The 18,970-nt window shown below is 36.2% G+C and overlaps 1 protein-coding gene across 1 annotated transcript in view; it reads right to left on the bottom strand.

Moving 5' to 3' along the window:
- The window catches only part of UBE2G1 (ubiquitin conjugating enzyme E2 G1), a 119,175-nt gene that overhangs the window by 22,786 nt on the left and 77,419 nt on the right, over positions 1-18,970 (bottom strand). Inside the window, exons 5-6 of the mRNA XM_073234988.1 lie at positions 13,226-13,404; positions 8,928-9,050 (exon numbers count right to left, since the gene is read on the bottom strand). Of these exons, the coding sequence (XP_073091089.1) occupies positions 8,964-9,050; positions 13,226-13,404 (266 nt within the window). The 3' untranslated portion in view covers positions 8,928-8,963. The remainder of the gene's footprint in view (positions 1-8,927; positions 9,051-13,225; positions 13,405-18,970) is intronic.

Raw genomic sequence — 18,970 nt, 5'->3', positions numbered from 1 at the left:
GTGGTACAAAAATTTGGCCATGTTGTTGATCTGTGAGAAAGGGAGGATTTGTTTCTTTTTCCTCTCTTCTTACCATCTCACATCTGAATTAGAAGATAGATAAGGCTATTAATATAAAGTATAAACACTAGTTAACAAGTGAAATAGAGAGATAAATACTACATGACTCCACTTACATGAAGTGTTAAAGAGTACTAAACTCATAGAAACAGAAAGTGGAATGGCAGGTGCCAGGGACTGGGGAGGGGGAACAGAATTGTTGTTCAATAGGTACAGCAAAATGAAAAGGTTCTAGAGATCTGCTGTGAAACAATGTGCATATAGTTAATACTACTGTCATGTACATGTAAAAATTGTTAAAAGGGTGAATTTATGTGTTTTTCATTTTCTACCATAAAGTCTGGGTCAAGTACATCAACAGTAATACTTCCATTTTTAGAAAACATTGTATAAGATGGATTTTTACGTAGATTATATTTAAAACAATATAAAATTTACTTCTCGCTCAACCCAGTGTACATTTTTTAAGTGCTTAGTGCTTATTGTGGCTTTTTTCACATCTATATTCTGTCACATTACAAAAAAAAAAAAAAAAGGATACCAAGGATATTCAGAAAGTGCATGTCATCAGTCATGAGAAAAAGCCAGCCTTTCCAAAGAATCTTGGTGACTGGCTAGGCTAGCTCAATCTGCTACAAAGCAGCAGGTTTCTATGGCATAGCCTTAGGTATAAAAATTATGTAGTAATGACAATGACACATTAAGGTTATGTAGGCACCTCAATGCTATAGCATATCATGCTCTGTGCATCAGGGAGATAAGGAAAGCATACACCCACTTTCAGAAGACATTCACTAAGTCACGAATCTGATGTGATTGTTTTAATCCAATTTGCACATGATTTCACTTTTAATGCAATCCAAACAGACAACTGCGTTCAGGTATTTACTGAGGCTTTTATTTCCCAAAGGCATCATGTCATATGTAACAAGAGTAAGACAAGTTCGCAAAAGGAGTAAGACAAATACATAAATGACTGAATGAAAGGTATGACTATGTGCTACAGTGTTGCAAATGTGAAGAATTTATTTCGGGGTAAGCAACTGCTTCATGAAAGTGATATTGGAGATGCACCTCATCTCACATGTGGCAAAAGAGGCAGAGGACATATTATACACCCTTGGAATGGGAACTGCCCACAGTTGATACCCAGATACTTGCTGAATGGAGAGATTAATTTCAGAAAGAGGGGACCATATAACCAAAGAAAACATGCAAAGAAACCATATTAGTAATTATTAATGAGCAGACAATAGACACAACAGGGTACTTGAAAGTTAGGTTAAGAAGGCTATCTTGATTACTCCATTAACCAATGTTTCCCAAAGAATGTGTCTTTCTTTGTCCATAGGCAGGCCAATGGATACTTCTAATGAGCTTCAAACTGACAACAAAATACATAATCCTTTACTCAGTCCTTTCAATGAAAAACATTATTTTAAGGACTATGATTTTTTACACAAAAGCCTGAGGTCTAGTAACTAAAATTAGTCATTCAAAAAACGAATGCATTTATTTTATTAAAATTTTCAATCAAGAACTCTAGCTACCACATCCTTTACAACCAGGCAAAGCCACTGCAATGTATGCATGAATATATGCGTAATACTTACAACTTTCAAGAAGGAAGCTTTGCTAGTAAAGTGAGAACAGTGCTGACCTATGTTAGTCAAGATTCCCGATTACTGCTTTCTTACTGTAACTACGTTATTTGTTTAGTTTCATCATTAACAGCACATTTTGCAATGAACCTATTCCATGCAATGAAAAAAATTATTTTTGCCTCTGCCTCTATCTTCTTAATAAGTGAACATTCATCTTGATAGTATAAAGACGTTAAGTTATGATTAAGTTATAAATTAGCTCTAATCCCACTAGCAAAGGAGATAATATAATAATCCCTTATAAAATTTGTGGCAATTCATTAGCATTTGATTAACTTGCAATACACTATCAAGGTAAATAAAACTAAATTCCTCATTATTTCCCAAATTTATGAAGTACTATTTATTAGGTAAAATCACATATAAGCTTAGACTTCAAAACTTATTACATTGTTCTTCAATCCCTTGTTGTTGCCCAGCTCTTCTCTGACTGAAGAACAGCATGGGTAAGGAAAACAAAGACCCACAGAGTGCTGTCCCTAAGATAGCATCGTATCCATGGAAGAACAACTGTGATAAACTGAGCTTTTAACAAGCTGGGTGCATCTAGGTAAGTGCCAGCAGGCAGGAGGAACTTCAATACCAGCAGATGATGGCAATCATCTAGTAACAAGAACTTGATCTAGGCGGTGGAAAACAACAGCCCAAAGGAAAAAGACATGGGCCACTGACATGGACCAGGGAGGTAACAAAGTTAATGATAATGAAGTAAGGACAAGAGCATTAGCAAAAATAAACAGGATACATACAAACAAGATGGTGAAAAGCAAGTAACATGAAAACTGCAAGGTTACTGCAATTATCTGGTAGTAACAGAAGTTTATTTACAGCATGTTATTATTTTAAGGAGATTTAAAAATAATTTGACTCTCTTCAGAAACCAGATATCAAACATAAAAACAGAATGAGTAGTGGATAGACATTTTAGCCTTACTACTGATTTGCAACTTTCCATTTGAAACATTTAACCAGAAAAACAAATAGCCAGGCTCTATCTACATCTATCAGAACTCAGCATCTCACGAAAAGGGTAAGATACAAAGCCATGACTGGGGGGGACCTAAGGAATCCCCTAACCCCAGCTCACCAGCGAAAGGAAAGAATCAGAGTGGGGAGGGAGTGGAAGCACAGGACTACTAAATAACCAGCCCTAATAATATGCACTGGAAGCACAGACACACATTGCATGGTGTACTGGATATGAGAGAAACGAAAAAGCAAAATCAGAGTTGGAGAATGAGAGTGGGTCCCCACAGTCGGCTCTCCTGGGACAAAAGAAAAGCGGGTGCTTTTTAAAAATATTAAACAGACAAGGGTTCAACAGCTGGACAAAATTATCCCAGCACACTTACCCCAGCAGGCTGGGAATCATGAGGAACTTCAGGCCCCCTAACCCCCTGGGGGGTAAAGCAGCCCCGAAGCCCCTCACGGGGATAAGCAGCCTGCCATTCATTCCCCCCGGCCGGTGCTGCAAGCAAACCAGCTGACCTGCCAGAGCTGCAGAGCAGTTGGAGAACAGCACTGCCCACAGAAACCACAGAGTCTTCTCCCAACACACAGGAAACTGGGACAGACAGAGGAAGCCAGAGCAAGGTCCGGAAGGCACCAAGGGGCGCTATTCTTGTGGAGAACACACCCTGTGTGGCTGCAACCCCCACAATGCTCTAGGCTATCCGGAGGGCTGCCCTGTCCACGGTAGCTCAGAAGATTATCCCAGAGACTGATGCCGGTGTGCAGTTACACTGCACAGGCATCAGACAGGGGCAAGGAGACCAACAAGCAGTAAGGAACTTTATTCTCCCACCTGAAACATGTGCCACCTGCCTGAGACAACTTTTATTGCCATGAAAAGGCAGAAGAATCTGATCCAGTCAAAAATCACTCAGATAATCGCAGAGAGAGGGCCTGGTGAGATAGATATAAACAATCTTCCTGAAGAAGAATTCAAAATAAAAGTCATAACCATGCTGATGAACCTGCAGAGAAATATGCAAAAGCTAAGGGATGAAGTCCAGAGGGAGATAACAGAAATGTAACAATGGATAGAGGGTCTTATGAGCAGACTGGACGAAGTGGAAGAGACTGTGAATGGAACAGAAATCAGAGAACAGGAATACAGAGAAGCTGAGGCAGAGAGAGATAATAGGATCTCCAGAATGAAAGAATATTAAGAGAACTGTGTGACCAATCCAAAAGGAACAATATTTGCATTATAAGGGTACCAGAAGAAGAAGAGAGAGAAAAGGGTTACAAAGTGTCTTTGAAAAAATTGGTGAAAGCTTCCCAAAACCGGGGAAGGAAATAGTCTCTCAGACCATGGAAGCCCAAAGATCTCCCAACACAAGAGACCCAACGAGGATAACACCAAGACACATAATAATTAAAATGGCAAAGATCAAAGGCAAGGACAGAGTATTAAAGGTAACCAGAGAGAGAAAAAAGATCACTTACAAAGGAAAACCCATCAGGTTATTATCAGACTTCTTAACAGAAACCTTACAGGCCAGAAGAGAATGACATGATATATTTAATGCAATGAAACAGAAGGGCCTTGAACCAAGAATACTGTATCCAGCATGATTATCATTTAAATTTGAAGGAGGGATTAAACAATTTCCAGACAAGCAAAAGTTGAGGGAATTAGCCTTCCACAGACCACCTCTACAGAATATTTGAAAGGGACTGCTCTAGACAAAAGCACTCCTAAGGCTAAATAGATGTCATCAGACAAAATAAAATCACACCAAAGAAAACAGACCAACCAATTACTACCTAAAGGCAAAAAATAAAATCAACTATCCACAAAAGGAGTCAAAAGAAACACAAAAGACTACAGAATAAAACACCTAACATATAAAGAAGGGAAGAGGAAGAATAAGAAGACAGATAAAAAAGATTCATCAGACTATATTTATAATAGCATAATAAGAGAGTTAAGTTAGACGGTTAGATAGTAAAGAAGCTAACCTTGAACCTTTGGTAAAAACAAATCCAAAGCCTGCATTGGCAATATGTACATATCTTTTGATAATCACCCTAAATGTAAATGGACTTAATGCACCAATCAAAAGACACAAAGTAACAGAATGGATAAAAAAGCAATACCCATCTATATGCTGCTTACAAGAGACTCAGGTCAAACCCAAAGATATACAGACTAAAAGTGAATGGATGGAAAAAAGATATTTCATGCTAACAATAGGGAGAAAAAAAGCAGGTGTTGCAGTACTTGTGTCAGAAAAAATAGACTACAAAACAAAGAAAATAACGAGATAAAGAAGGACATTACATAATGAAAAAGTGGTCAGTCCAACAAGAGGATATAACCTTTATAAAACCTTATATATGCACCCAACACAGGAGCACCAACATATATTGAAACAAATACTAACAGAATTAAAGGAGGAAATAGAATGCAATGCACACATTTTAGGAAACTTCAACACACCACTCACTCCAAAGGATAGATCCACCAGACAGAAAATAAGGACAAGGGGCACTAAACAACACACTAGAAGAGATGGAACTAACAGACATCTACAGAACTCAACACCCAAAAGCAGCAGAATGCACATTCTTCTCAAGTGCACAGGGAACACTTTCCAGAATAGACCACATACTAGGGCACAAAAAGAGCCTCAGTAAATTAAAAGACTGAAATTGTACCAACCAACTTCTCAGATCACAAAGGTATAAAACTAGAAATAAACTGTACAAAGAAAACAAAAAAGCTCACAAACACATGGAGGCTTTACAACATGCTCCTAAATAATCAATGAATCAATGACCAAATTAAAACAGAGATTAAGCAATATATGGAGACAAACAACAACACCATCACAAAGCCCCAATTTCTGTGAGACGCAGCGAAGGCAGTTCTAAGAGGAAAGTATATAAATCCATGTCTATTTAAAGAAGGAAGAACAATCCCAAATGAAGAGTCTAATGCCACAATTATCGAAATTGGAAAAAGAAGAACAAATGAGGCCTAAAGTCAGAAGGAGGGACATAATTTCAGAGAAGAAATAAATCAAATTGAGAAGAATAAAACAATAGAAAAAAATCAATGAAACCAAGAGCTGCTTCCTTGAAAAAATAAACAAAAAACAAAATAGATAAACCCCTAGTCAGACTTATTAAGTGAAAAAGAGAATCTACACATATAAACAAAATCAGAAATGAGAAAGGAAAAAGCACAATGGACCCAACAGAAATACAAAGAATTATTGGAGAATACAATGAAAATCTATATGCTAACAAGCAGGAAAACCAGAAGAAATGGGCAACTTCCTAGAAAAATACAACCTTCAAAAACTGACAAAGGAAGAAACAGAAAATCTAAACAGACCAATTACCAGCAACAAAATTGAACTGCTAATCAAAAAACTACCCAAGAACAAAACTCCTGATCCAGATGGATTCACAGTTGAATTTTATCAGACATATAGAGAAGACATAATACCCATTCTCCTCAAAGTTTTCCAAAAAATAGAAGAGGAGGGAATACTTCCAAACTACTTCTATGAAGCCAGCATCACTCTAAGACCAAAACCAGACAAAGACCCCACCAAAAAAGAAAATTACAGACCAATATCCCTTATGAATGTAAATGCAAAAATACTCAACAAAATATTAGCAAAACGAATTCAAAAATACATCAAAAGGATCATACCCCATGACCAAGTGGGATTCATCCCAGGGATGCAAGGATGGTACAACACTGAAAAATCCACCAACATCATTCACCACATAAACAAAAAGAAAGACAAAAACCACATGATCATCTCCATGGATGCTGAAAAAGCATTCGACAAAATTCAACATCCATTCATGATAAAAACTCTCAACAAAATGGGTATAGAGGGCAAGTACCTCAACATAATAAAGGCCATATACGATAAACCCACAGCCAACATCACACTGAACAGCGAGAAGCTGAAAGCTTTTCCTCTGAGATTGGGAACAAGACAGGGATGCCCACTCTCCCCACTGTTATTCAAGATAGTACTGGAGGTCCTAGCCATGGCAATTAGACAAAAACAAAGAAATACAAGGAATCCAGATTGGTAAAGAAGTTAAACTGTCACTATTTGCAGATGACATGATATTGCACATAAAAAACCCTAAAGACTCCACTCCAACACTACTAGAACTGATATCGGAATACAGCAAAGTTGCAGGACACAAAATTAACACACAGAAGTCTGTGGCTTTCCTATACACTAACAATGAACTAAAAGAAAGAGAAATCAGGAAAACAATTCCATTCACAATGGCATCAAAAAGAATAAAATACCTAGGAATAAAACTAACAAAGGAAGTGAAAGACCTATACCCTGAAAACTACAAGTCACTCTTAAGAGAAATTAAAGGGGACACTAACAAATGGAAACTCATCCCATGCTCTTGGCTAGGAAGAATTAATATTGTCAAAATGGCCATCCTGCCCAAAGCAGTATACAGATTTGATGCAATCCCTATCAAATTACCACCAGCATTCTTCAACAAACTGGAATAAATAGTTCAAAAATTCATATGGAACCACCAAAGACTCCAAATAGCCAAAGCAATCCTGAGAAGGAAGATTAAAGTGGGGGGATCTCGCTCCCCAACTTCAAGCTCTACTACAAAGGCACAGCAAACAAGACAATTTGGTACTGGCACAAGAACAGAGCCACAGACCAGTGGAACAGAATAGAGACTCCAGACATTAACCCAAACATATACGGTCAATTAATATACAATAAAGGAGCCATGGACATACAATGGGGAAATGACAGTCTCTTCAACAGATGGTGCTGGCAAAACTGGACAGCTACATGTAAGAGAATGAAACTGGATCACTGTCTAACCCCACACACAAAAGTAAATTCGAAATGGATCAAAAACCCGAATGTAAGTCACGAAATCATAAAACTCTTAGAAAAAAACATAGGCAAAAATCTCTTGGACATAAACATGAGAGACTTCGTCATGAACATATCTACCCGGGCAAGGGAAACAAAAGCAAAAATGAACAAGTGGGACTATATCAAGCTGAAAAGCTTCTGTACAGAAAAGGACACCATCAATAGAACAAAAAGGCATCACTACAGTATGGGAGAATATATTCATAAATGACATCCAATGAAGGATTGACATCCAAAATATATAAAGAGCTCACACACCTCAACAAACAAAAGGCAAATAATCCAATTAAAAAATGGGCACAGGATCTGAGCAGACACTTCTCCAAAGAAGAAATTCAGATGGCCAACAGACACATGAAAAGATGCTCCACATCGCTAGTCATCAGAGAAATGCAAATTAAAACCACAATGAGAGATATCACCTCACACCAGTAAGGATTGCCACCATCCAAAAGACAAACAACAACACATGTTGGCAAGGTTGTAGAGAAAGGGGAACCCTCCTACACTGCTGGTGGGAATGTAAATTAGTTCAACCATTGTAGAAAGCAGTATGGAGGTTCCTCAAAACCTCAAAATAGAAATACCATTTAACCCAGGAATTCCACTCCTAGGAATTTACCCTAAGAATAGAGCAGCCCAGTTTGAAAAAGACAGATGCACCCCTATGTTTATCACAGCACTATTTACTACAGCCAAGAAACGGAAGCAACCTAAGTGTACATCAGTAGATGAATGGATAAAGAAGATGTGGTACATATACACAATGGAATATTATTCAGCCATTAGAAGAAAACAAATCCTACCACTTGCAACAACATGGATGGAGCTAAAGGGTATTATGCTCAGTGAAATAAGCCAGGTGGAGAAAGACAAGTATCAAATGATTCCACTCATATGTAGAGTATAAGAATAAAGAAAAACTGAAGGAACAAAAACAGCAGCAGAATCACAGAAACCAAGAATGGACAAGCAGTTACCAAAGGGAAAGGGATTGGGGAGGATGGGTGGGAAGGGAGGGATAAGCGTGGGAAAAAAGAAAAGGGGCATTACGATTAGTATGTATAATGTGGGGCGGGGGGGATAGGGAGGGCTGTGCAACACAGAGATGCTGATTCTACATCATCTTACTATGCTGATGGACAGTGACTGTAATGGGGTGTGTGGTGTGGTGGGGGAGTACTTGGTCAAGGGGGGAGCCTAGTAAACATAATGTTCTTCATGTAATTGTAGATTAATGATAACAACAACAAAAAAATGGTAAGAGAGTCATATGAGTTTAACACGAACTTACCCTGAAATAAGTGAAGTTATAGTTGTTGAATAAATGTCACTCAAAAGCAGTCTCTTGGCTTTTTCTTACACAGCGGGCAACTTTCCTTTTAAATTCTCCATTTCTGTCTTCTCTCCATTCTTTCTGTAGGTAGAAAAGTAGTAATATCAAATGATTTTATTCAATCTCCTCTTTGTAAAGCTCAAATGCTAATTTTAACTTTGAATGTAATGCTTCAAGAATATGCAAACCTTGAAAATGTTAAAAAGCTGGTAAGGTAGAAAAGTAGTCAAAAAATAGTTTTACAAGGCCCTCTCTCTTGGGATACAAGTGCAGAAATCCCCTATGCAAATTACCTCTATAGGCACAATCCTCTTTATAGTAGACATAAAAGTGCCTCCTGTATAGATCAGTACTGTTCACCATACTGAGGTGTTGCTAAGTACTACGTCTATTTGAGGGCTGGGTGAGGCGGTGACAGTATCACACTATCAATGACAGGTGCGTGAAAATGGAGCACAAAACAGCACCAGCATAGTTTCACATGAGAATAGAGCTGGTTTTACCTAGTATGTAAAATGGCAGGAAATGCTCACAAACATGCCCAGCCCTTTTTTTCCCATTTAAAAAAGTATCATCCATATAGGGACAGCAAAGACTAGAAATCTTCCACTGTTGCCCTTGCAAAGGAAGAGATTCAAAAAGCAATTTTTTGCCCTCACAGCAAGACACCCTAGAAAGGCACGTATAAATTATAATGCTGACATGTAGAGATTTGGAGATACTTGCTTTAGTGTTTATAGATAAAATGATGTAATATCTGTAATTACTTCATTATCATTTTTAAGGTAAAGGAAGAAAAGGGCAATTCCAAGCAAAAGGGGGAAGGTCAATTTCAAGGAAAAAAATCAACTAAAAACACTTAGCAGAGAAAACTAAAACTGAAAACAGGGAAATCAAATGGAAAGTTATTACAATAATGTTATCAAGTGAAAAGAACTTAAATCAATGGCACAGAGGCAGAAAGGAGTTGAGAGAGAATACATGACTATGTTCTCTAGTGACTGAGACAAAAGACTGGGCAAAGATGACTTCCAGGTAAAGGAAAGATCAGGAGATGATGTTCCAGAGCAGGAACTAGCTAATATAGCCACCATCTGTTGAATCCACTATACGCTACACACTGTGGATGACAAAGCACCTGATATTATCTTCTGCATTTTAGATATAGAGAACGTATGAATTCAACAAACCAAAAAGCACAGGTTCTATCTCTGCTCTCTTAAGACACTTTTAAAATGACCAAACTGTATTTTTTTAAAGGTATAAATCCTCGATATCAAAAATAATGACAGGAATGTCACCTAACAAAGAGGGGGGCGGGGGCAGTTTCTGGAAGACCAAAAGCAGATGGAAGAGGAATGAAACATGTGGCAGAGAAGAAAGAATAGAAGTCTAGAGATGTTTCAATGGAACCAAAGCAAAGGAAGCTAAGGACCATTGCACAGAACCCTCAAGAAATTTAAGTTTGGAAATGGCAGGTCTGAGAACAGTCAGGAAGAGGTGGGACTGAAAGAAATTAATAAAAAGTCTGTATAACTCAACAGTTTTTAGCATTTTCCTCCCACCTATATTCAAAATTCTAATACCTTCCTAAAATAATGATAATACATAGGTTTCATACAAATATACTGAAGAGCACTAGAATTGGCGCTGCTAATGTGAGTACTGGTACTGAAAGTAATTACTTCATTTTAGCATTTAAATGACACTCCTCATCCTCCAACTCTTACTCTTAGTCTACTATCTGGCTTGCTACCTACACACTTAAGTGAAAAATTCTGCACACACACACAGCTCAAATGCTTTCCTAGACCCTCATTTATTATTTCTTAATCATGAATGGATGAATGGATAGTTATGTAGAAAGCCTGGAGTTCCTCGTAGACTTCAAGATACAAAAAAAACAAAAGAAAAATTGACCTCAGAGAAACTTCGGAAGTTAACCTTTTAAAATACCTAATTAGAACTCCTGAAAAATTAAATAATTATTATAAATTCACTAAATAATAAAATTTGAAGAAAAAGGAGTTAATGGGGAAAAGAGCAAACTATTTAAAATTAAAAGTAATATGCCAAAATAAAATTCAACAGGAAATTCAAAATTGGCACTAGTTTAGATGAAAAAGATAAAAACACGAGGGATCAAATTGGGTAACAGTTGTAAGTTCAAAAAAGTAAAAAATCCTAAAAATGGAAAATTTCTCAAAGTAATTAAAAAGGAAAATTTCCTAGAGCTGACGTTTTCAAATATATACCAACTAGAGATGGAAAAATTTAAAGTTACACAACAATGTGAAATTTCAGAAGACCAGGAATCAAGAAAATGACCTGAAATGAACCAAGAGAACAGAGTATTCGTCTACAAATAAGGAGAATCAGCCTCGCATCAAATTTCTCATCAGCAACAATAAACGCTAAAAGAAAATTTCACAGAAATTTTATTTTCTCCCCTATAATTCTATAAAACAAAGTATCAAGTATAAGGTCAGGATAAAAACACTGACTGACACATAAGGACTCAGGATTTAGTTCTCACATACCCTTTCTAAAACATTACTCTAGGATGAAGTATAGCAAAAGGAAGAAGTCACTCAAGAAAAAAAGAAACAGGATCCAGGAAACAGATGATCCAACCCAGAATAACAGGAAGGGGAAATTCAAGGAAGGCATCAGCAAAGCAGGCTGAGTATATCTAATTTGGAGCCAAAGGATAAGGAGATCCAGGAGAGAGGTCTCCAAGAACAAGGGGCATTTCCTGGAATAGGAACCACTTAGAGGTTAGAAAGACAAACAAAATTATGAAGAAAAGTATACAATGCAAAGGGAAATTACAAATAAAACTGTTCAAAAGAAAGCTGTAATTTAAATTTAAATATGAGACAACTAACTAATTAATTAAATCAGAAAGAAAAGCAGTGGGTTTAAAGAAAAAGAGTGGGATAGATTTTGCTCAATTTGTAGTATTCAGACTAGAAGTCCTATTTGCATATTTCAATGTCATATTGTAAAGTCTACTTATAACCTTTTTGGAAATATTAACCCATCAAGAGCATGACTTTACTTTTCAGTAGGTTCTACTGTTTCAAGCCTCAGCTGTTTTGAAGAGTTATTAGCTTTTGCTATTCTCAAGTATTTGCTCTTAATTTATCTTTCATGAAGATTACAACACTCTCAGTTCTGATCTTTCTTTAAAAAGCTGAGTGTTAAGCAGGAATCCATAGAAAAAATAATTAGTTCTCTCTCAAAATGATTACACAGGACATTTTTTTAAAAGCAGCTATGACCTCTTTTTCTTTATAGTCTCTTGCGTTGTTTGGACTGATGCTTGACTAAATAGAAAGTCAGAATGGCTTTCTGCCAGTTTCTTACTTCAATTTGATCACTGAATTTAAAATTTTAAAGCAACAGATTTGAAAAGTGGTTATCAATGTAGTGTTTTCCTATATATAGTCTCTCACCCAAGTTTCTACACAGGTTTGAAGTAACCCAAGAAAAAGGTGAATTTAATCTCCGGCTAACAGAGGTTCCAATAAGAACAACAAAAGGCTTTTCAAAGGATGATAGGAGGCTGAGGAACTAAGACTACTGTAGACTAAAGAAGCCTAATAATACAGGAGTGCAAAATAGAACATGTGTTCCTAAATTCTGGATTTAAAAAAAAAAAGGAAAGCAGCTATAAAGAACAATACTGGAGAAATTTGAGTATAGACTGTGTACATATATTCAATAATACTACATCAGCGATAGATTTTGTACAGTGCTTATGGAGGAAGATACCCTTGTTCTTAGGATACACGCCAAACTTTTTAAGCATGAAGAGGTAAGAGTATCTGTAAAGTATTCTTTAACTGTTTAGGAAAAAAAATGTTGTAAAATCTCCCCAACTGATGAATCTAGATGAAGGGTATAGGAGTGCTTATTTAACTAATTCAACTTTTTTGTAGACCTGAAAGTTTTAAAATAAAAACCTGATATAATAGTATTGTACTTCAGTAGAGGCTTGATATTAAATTTTCTTAAGTATGACAGTATTGTTATATAAGATAGTGTCCTTATTCTTAAAAGATGCAAGTTTAAGTGTTTAGGGTGAAGCTTAGCTGTCATTTATTTTTGTACAGATTCAGGAGAAAAATTAATGGGTATAAACAGATATTTAGATATAGACAGACAGAAAAGAGAGGGAAAGATACATATAAAGATGCCATAGTTTTGAATTCAATCAAAGGGGAGGGGAGATATGCGTGTGGCCACCTTACCGCAGCATCAACATTAGCAGGTGAATCTCCATTAGGGTCTGCCAGCATAGAAATGACACTAATCATGATGGTTTCCACGGTGTGAATAGGAAGCCAGCGTTCCTCTGGCTTTTCATAACCATATTTATCTTCCCCAGGCTCATGAAGAATAGAAATGCATACATCACCATTTTTATCAACTGCAAAATTAGAGAATAAGAGTCCTGTTTAAAATGAGTATTTTTATATTTGGTTATACACAAAACATCTACATGGTCCTGATTCCCATGGTACTTGTATAAAACACTGAAAATACGTGTGTGTATATATATATATATATATATATACACACACACACACAAAGAAGTTAATTTCCAAAATGAAACCTGTTAACCTTTTATATAAAGACCACAGATTTTACCAAATAGGATCTATCTGACAAGTGCAATAGGAAAGTAAGCTATCTTATATTTTTGCAAAACTTCAAGATACCTAACATGCAGATGTTGTCTCATATTTACAAGAAGTAAATACAATGAAATGAATAAATGACAACTATGTGAATCATCTGTAGAAGACATAAGGTCCAAATACCAGAACTGAGTGTTTATGAAATCATGTTAGTTTCTCCACTAACTTAATGACTTAAATTGGTGATAGTCAAAGGTCCAGAGACTATCCTAAGGAAAAAATAAGATCATTATAATGTATTTTTTAATCACATAAAGGAAAAATTGTATTTTCAGGGAAAGGAATATCCTCAAATTCACCAAAGGAACATGTCATATTGCCTCTGAAAATGCATCAATATAAATGACATTCATGAGGTCTCTTTTCTATAAAACTATTTTAAAATCCAAGCCATGAATTGTTAATCAAAAACAGGGTGAACTCTTAATCTACTAATTCATTTTATATCACTCAAGTAACTCATTAGTAAAACTATCAAAATTCTATCATTCACTTATATTTTACAGTAAAAATTTCCCCACTGCCCAAAAAAAGCATACTTAGTTGGAAATGTTAGAAAAAAATAGTAGTATACAGTATTTTGGTGTTCCAAATTTTTTTCAACAAAAGTTCCAAATCTTATAAAACCAATGACAATATGTATGTATATTGTACTATGTATATCCTATTTTCCACCTAAAGTCTCACATATTTATGACAGATAATTTTAAAGCTTATTTTTCATCTTATAACTTCAGGGGGATGCTGTTACAAACTCCAGGCAACCAGAATCAAAGTTTGTATGTATTAGTGCTCTATAACAAATATTACTTGAATGTACAGTGTGTGTGTATCCACATCATCTGACCCAGGGGACAGCAGTGAATGGGGCAGACAAGGCCTGTGCCTTCAATGTCATATATATGAGCTTCTCTATAATTAAGGTTCCTCTTCCCAAGGCACCATCACCTTAAAATCTATTAACTAAAATGGAATACTAGATCAAGAGGCAAGAGTAACAACAACAAGCTTGTAACAGCACTATAAAGTTGAATATGAAATGCTTATACACTAAGATATTTTCCTCACTTTTTACACAAATAAGGTTTTTTTCCAAGTCATTTTCTTTGAACAAAGGATATTAAATATTTGTATAGGATTATATGAGACAATCAATTTAAAATCCACTTTCCTTTTTAAGAATTATCATTAATCTAGCATCTTTAAATTTTTTAACCTGTGTCATTTCAAACAGTTTAATTTTTCAGAATGAGAGGATTTTAGGCTTAACACCTTACCAAATTACACTTTAAAATGTGTATTGCCATTAGCAATACAAGGTGACAATTTCATCACCTGTTCACTCAGCAGATTTGTCTTTATTGGTAATTTTAAAATTTCACACGTAGAATATAGTTTAACTTTTCTAAATGCTTTTGGGAGTGGAAGTTTCCCATGTATAGAAACTATACTTAAGTCCTTTTTTGTAAAATGTCTGTTCTCACTCTTTACCCACTCATGTACTCAGTGTTTAGTTTTTTCTCACCAAACCACTTCCTCAATTTTCCCCATTTAGTTTTTGCCTGTTACTTTTTCCTCTCATTTCAATGCCGTTTCTTTACAACTGGCCTCATTATTTGACACAAGATCCATTTAAGAATCTATATTGCATTTAATTGCTTTTTCTCTTCACTCTCTTTTTATTCTTCCAGTATTTACTTTTGACTAGAAAATTCTTATTCCTAACACTAGCAAATTATCGATATTCATTTTTTTTAACTACTTTTAACTTCTTTTTCCATTCAGAGCTTTAATTCACTTTGCTATTTGGTATGAAGAAAACTTCTAAATCAATTTCCCCATAAATAGCTAGCCAACACTGTCAGCATCAATTACTGAAAACACAATTCCTTCTTCCATCTTAAAACGAAACCATCTGAACCATGCATACCCTTCAAGCGATCTCCTTGCCCTTAAAGCTGCGTATCTAAACTATGAAAATGTGATTCTATCTTCATCTTCTCAATTCTCTCACTACTTGGGCATTTTCTTTTTTACCTCACTATAAACTGGCTTCTGCCTCAAATTGGGATGCTATGATTGCTCTCACAAAGTGGAATGTGAGCACATATTCTTCTGGGTACTTTTAAAGTTAACCCTTCTGGGCCAAGACAACTGATGTTGTAGATACCTTCCTAGACACGTTTTCTTCCCTTACCTTCTGTGACACACTTCTTTTCCCTGGTTCTTGAGTCATTCCCTCAGTCACTTTCTAGCTTTCCTCTTCCTTGGTCTGACTTTTGATGTTATCCTAATTTCCAACATTAATCATCTTTTACCTTGATAAATTTAACTCAATCATTATTTCACAATGCTACACATTGTTGAGATTTAATTCATACATACACTGTTGAAGTTTAAGGTGTACTTGATGATTTGATCTTGATGCCAATAACTTCCAAGGCCCCGAGCTCACTGTGAAGCCTTGAACTAGTTTTACCTAATTATCTAACTGTATATGGTAAATGTACTTCAAGAAAAACAAGTCCAAAACTGAATGCATCTAAGCCACACAAAGCTAATCTTTACCCTCTAACAATTTTTTAAGAGCATCGCTGAAATATTCCTATTTTTAAAGTGCACAATTTAATGGCTTCTGTAATATTTAGAGTTGTGCAACCATCAGCACAATCAGCTTTAAATCAGCTTTAGATTGACTTAGGATTTATTTAGATTGAAATTCACCACCCCAAAAAGGAAACCCATTAAATCAATCCCCATTTCCTCCCAACATTCCCCAGAGCCCTAGGCAACCACTAACCTGCTCTCTTTCTCTCCAGACTTGCCTCTTCTGGACATGTCACACAAGCATTCACTACGTGGTCTTTTGTGACTGGTTTCATCCACTCAGCGTATGTTTCAAGGTTCACCCATGTTGTAGTGTGTGTCAATACTGCATTTCATTATATGGATATACTACATTTTGTTTTTTTCCTCATCAACTGATTAAGATATTTGAGTTGTTTCTTTTTGGCTATTATAAATAATGCTGCTATGAACATTTTTGTACAAGTATCTTATGGACATACAACATTTTCAATTTTCTTGATTATATATGTAGGAGTGGGATTGCTGGGTTACAAGGTAACTATGTATACACCCTTCTGAGGAACTGCCAGACTGTTTTCCAAAGTGGCTGCACCATTTTACATTCTTACCAGTAGTGTACAAGGGTTCTAATTTCTCTATGTCCTCACCAACACTTGTCTATGATCAGTCTTTTTTATTATAGCCATCCTAGTGGGTATAAAGTGGTATCTCACTGTGATTTTGATTATGTAATTATTTTGTAAATGGTCTACCAATTTTAAATTCCATTACCATCTATCTCTGGTAGCCAACAAGTGAGAACAATTTAATTTTCCTTCCTGCCACTACTCTTCATTCAAGCCTTCACTGCCTCTCACTGTAACCACTGATAAATCCTCTACCTCCCAGCTATCAGTCTGGCTTCCCCTTCCAATATAGACAAGATGAACCTACTATACTATACAGTTTTAAAACTCATTAATTTAACTAGTCCCCACAGCCTAAAGAACAAAGTTCAAGCCATGCATTTACATATTCAAAAATCTGTTCAAGAATCCTATTCTCTAAGAATCATCCCCGACTTGCTCTTCCATGCTACCACCACACACTCACCACACATCACTGTCATCCCTGTTTCACTCTTAAGCTTGCATGTCCACCTTTCCCTTATATGGACCACAATATCCTTATAAAAAGAGGTAACTCATTAACATCTTTACATCTCCAGTGCCTAGCAGATACTCAAATGCTCACTCTTCCTCTCATTCTTACTTCAGAACGACTTTTCACTACTTCTGAAGTCTAACACTTTATCTACTTGCCATCCTCGCCCCATCACCTCCTTCCTTAGGTACCCTTTTCTTCACAACCTATCCCCTTCTCTCAAATCAAGTCTTAATTATTTCACTAATGCTATTTTCTCTTACAGCTTGCAAGACAAAATGTCTCTTCAACCTTAAAAACAAAAATGAAAAAACCCTCATTTCATCAGTTGTCCTCTTAAACTACCTAGACCACTGCTGACCTTCCCCCTAAGGAAGTCCCATGTGTGGCTTACATACACACTCCTACTCTCAGATAGAGAAACAAAGGCTCAAAGAGGCTTTGCCTAGAGTTACACATCTAATTTGTGGTGGAGTCAACATTCAATTAAGTAACTTTGTTACATCTTCTTTTGAAATAGGTGTAAAAAACTGCCTATTACACATCAAGCAATTCAAGCGAAGGCAGGAGAAACTGCCGAAAGCCTAGGAGAGATGAAAGAAATGTCAAAGCACCAAGAGGCAAGTATCATCAATTTATGCATCCATACATCATGTGGGACTTCCATTAATGCATTCTCCCACAAGTCAACTGTTCGAGATATTTTTTTCCCTTCTAACTGGTACAAAAAATAACCATGTATTTTTCGTGATCACTGGTCTCTTAGAGGCTATGAAATATGGTGGTTGTCTTGGTTCCCAAGTTTTCCATTCATCAGTTCTAGTCTCTCTTTCTAGACCCGTCTGTTTTTCAGTCCACTGAGTTCTAATATGTATTCCATATCCTTGGAATAAAGCCCTAATTTACTCATTCATCCATTACTCTCTCATTGGTTTTTGCTTAAACTTTATGTAAGAGTTTCTCTTCCTTGTAACCAAAAGTGTCTTGTCTATGAAAAGCAGAATGCAAATTATGGTAATCTAAAAAGACAACTGATGTCAAAATACTTAAAAAAGAAAGGCTCCCAAGCTCTACCAGACAAATAAGGCCCAAAGTTCAGACACTGCTATAAAGTTTATGTAGCCTAATCTCTGGCTCACAAAATGGATTTTAAATGGTATCACACCTTTGGGTAAAGGAGTCCATGTCACCATTTCATGCACAGCAGTACTAGGTGCCTTCCAAAGGTGGAAACATACAGGATTTTATTTATCTCATTTAACCCCATCAGTCAGCTAATGAGGTAGGTGGGACATTCTTTTTTTGCAGCTAAGAATACGAAAAGTGAAGAGCTGCCTATGGTCTAACAGCTAAGATGAGAAAATATAAATTTAAAAGTCCAGGTTTAATTACTTCTATGCTCTTTATAATAGCCAAGAAGTCACTCAATACCTTGGAAATTATTTCCTCAATTTAAGAGTTCTATTAATGTTGTGCTTTACCTGCCAACCTTGATCCAGTCTGGTACATGATGAGTCTCAAAAAGAGTTGAAAACTAAGTAAAAAATTAATGCTTTAAAAATA

This window comes from Manis javanica, chromosome 4 (genome assembly GCF_040802235.1).
Source record: "Manis javanica isolate MJ-LG chromosome 4, MJ_LKY, whole genome shotgun sequence".
NCBI lineage: Eukaryota > Metazoa > Chordata > Mammalia > Pholidota > Manidae > Manis > Manis javanica.
The sequence above is the reverse complement of the archived record's forward strand: the minus strand, read 5'-3'. Positions and strand labels throughout refer to the sequence as shown.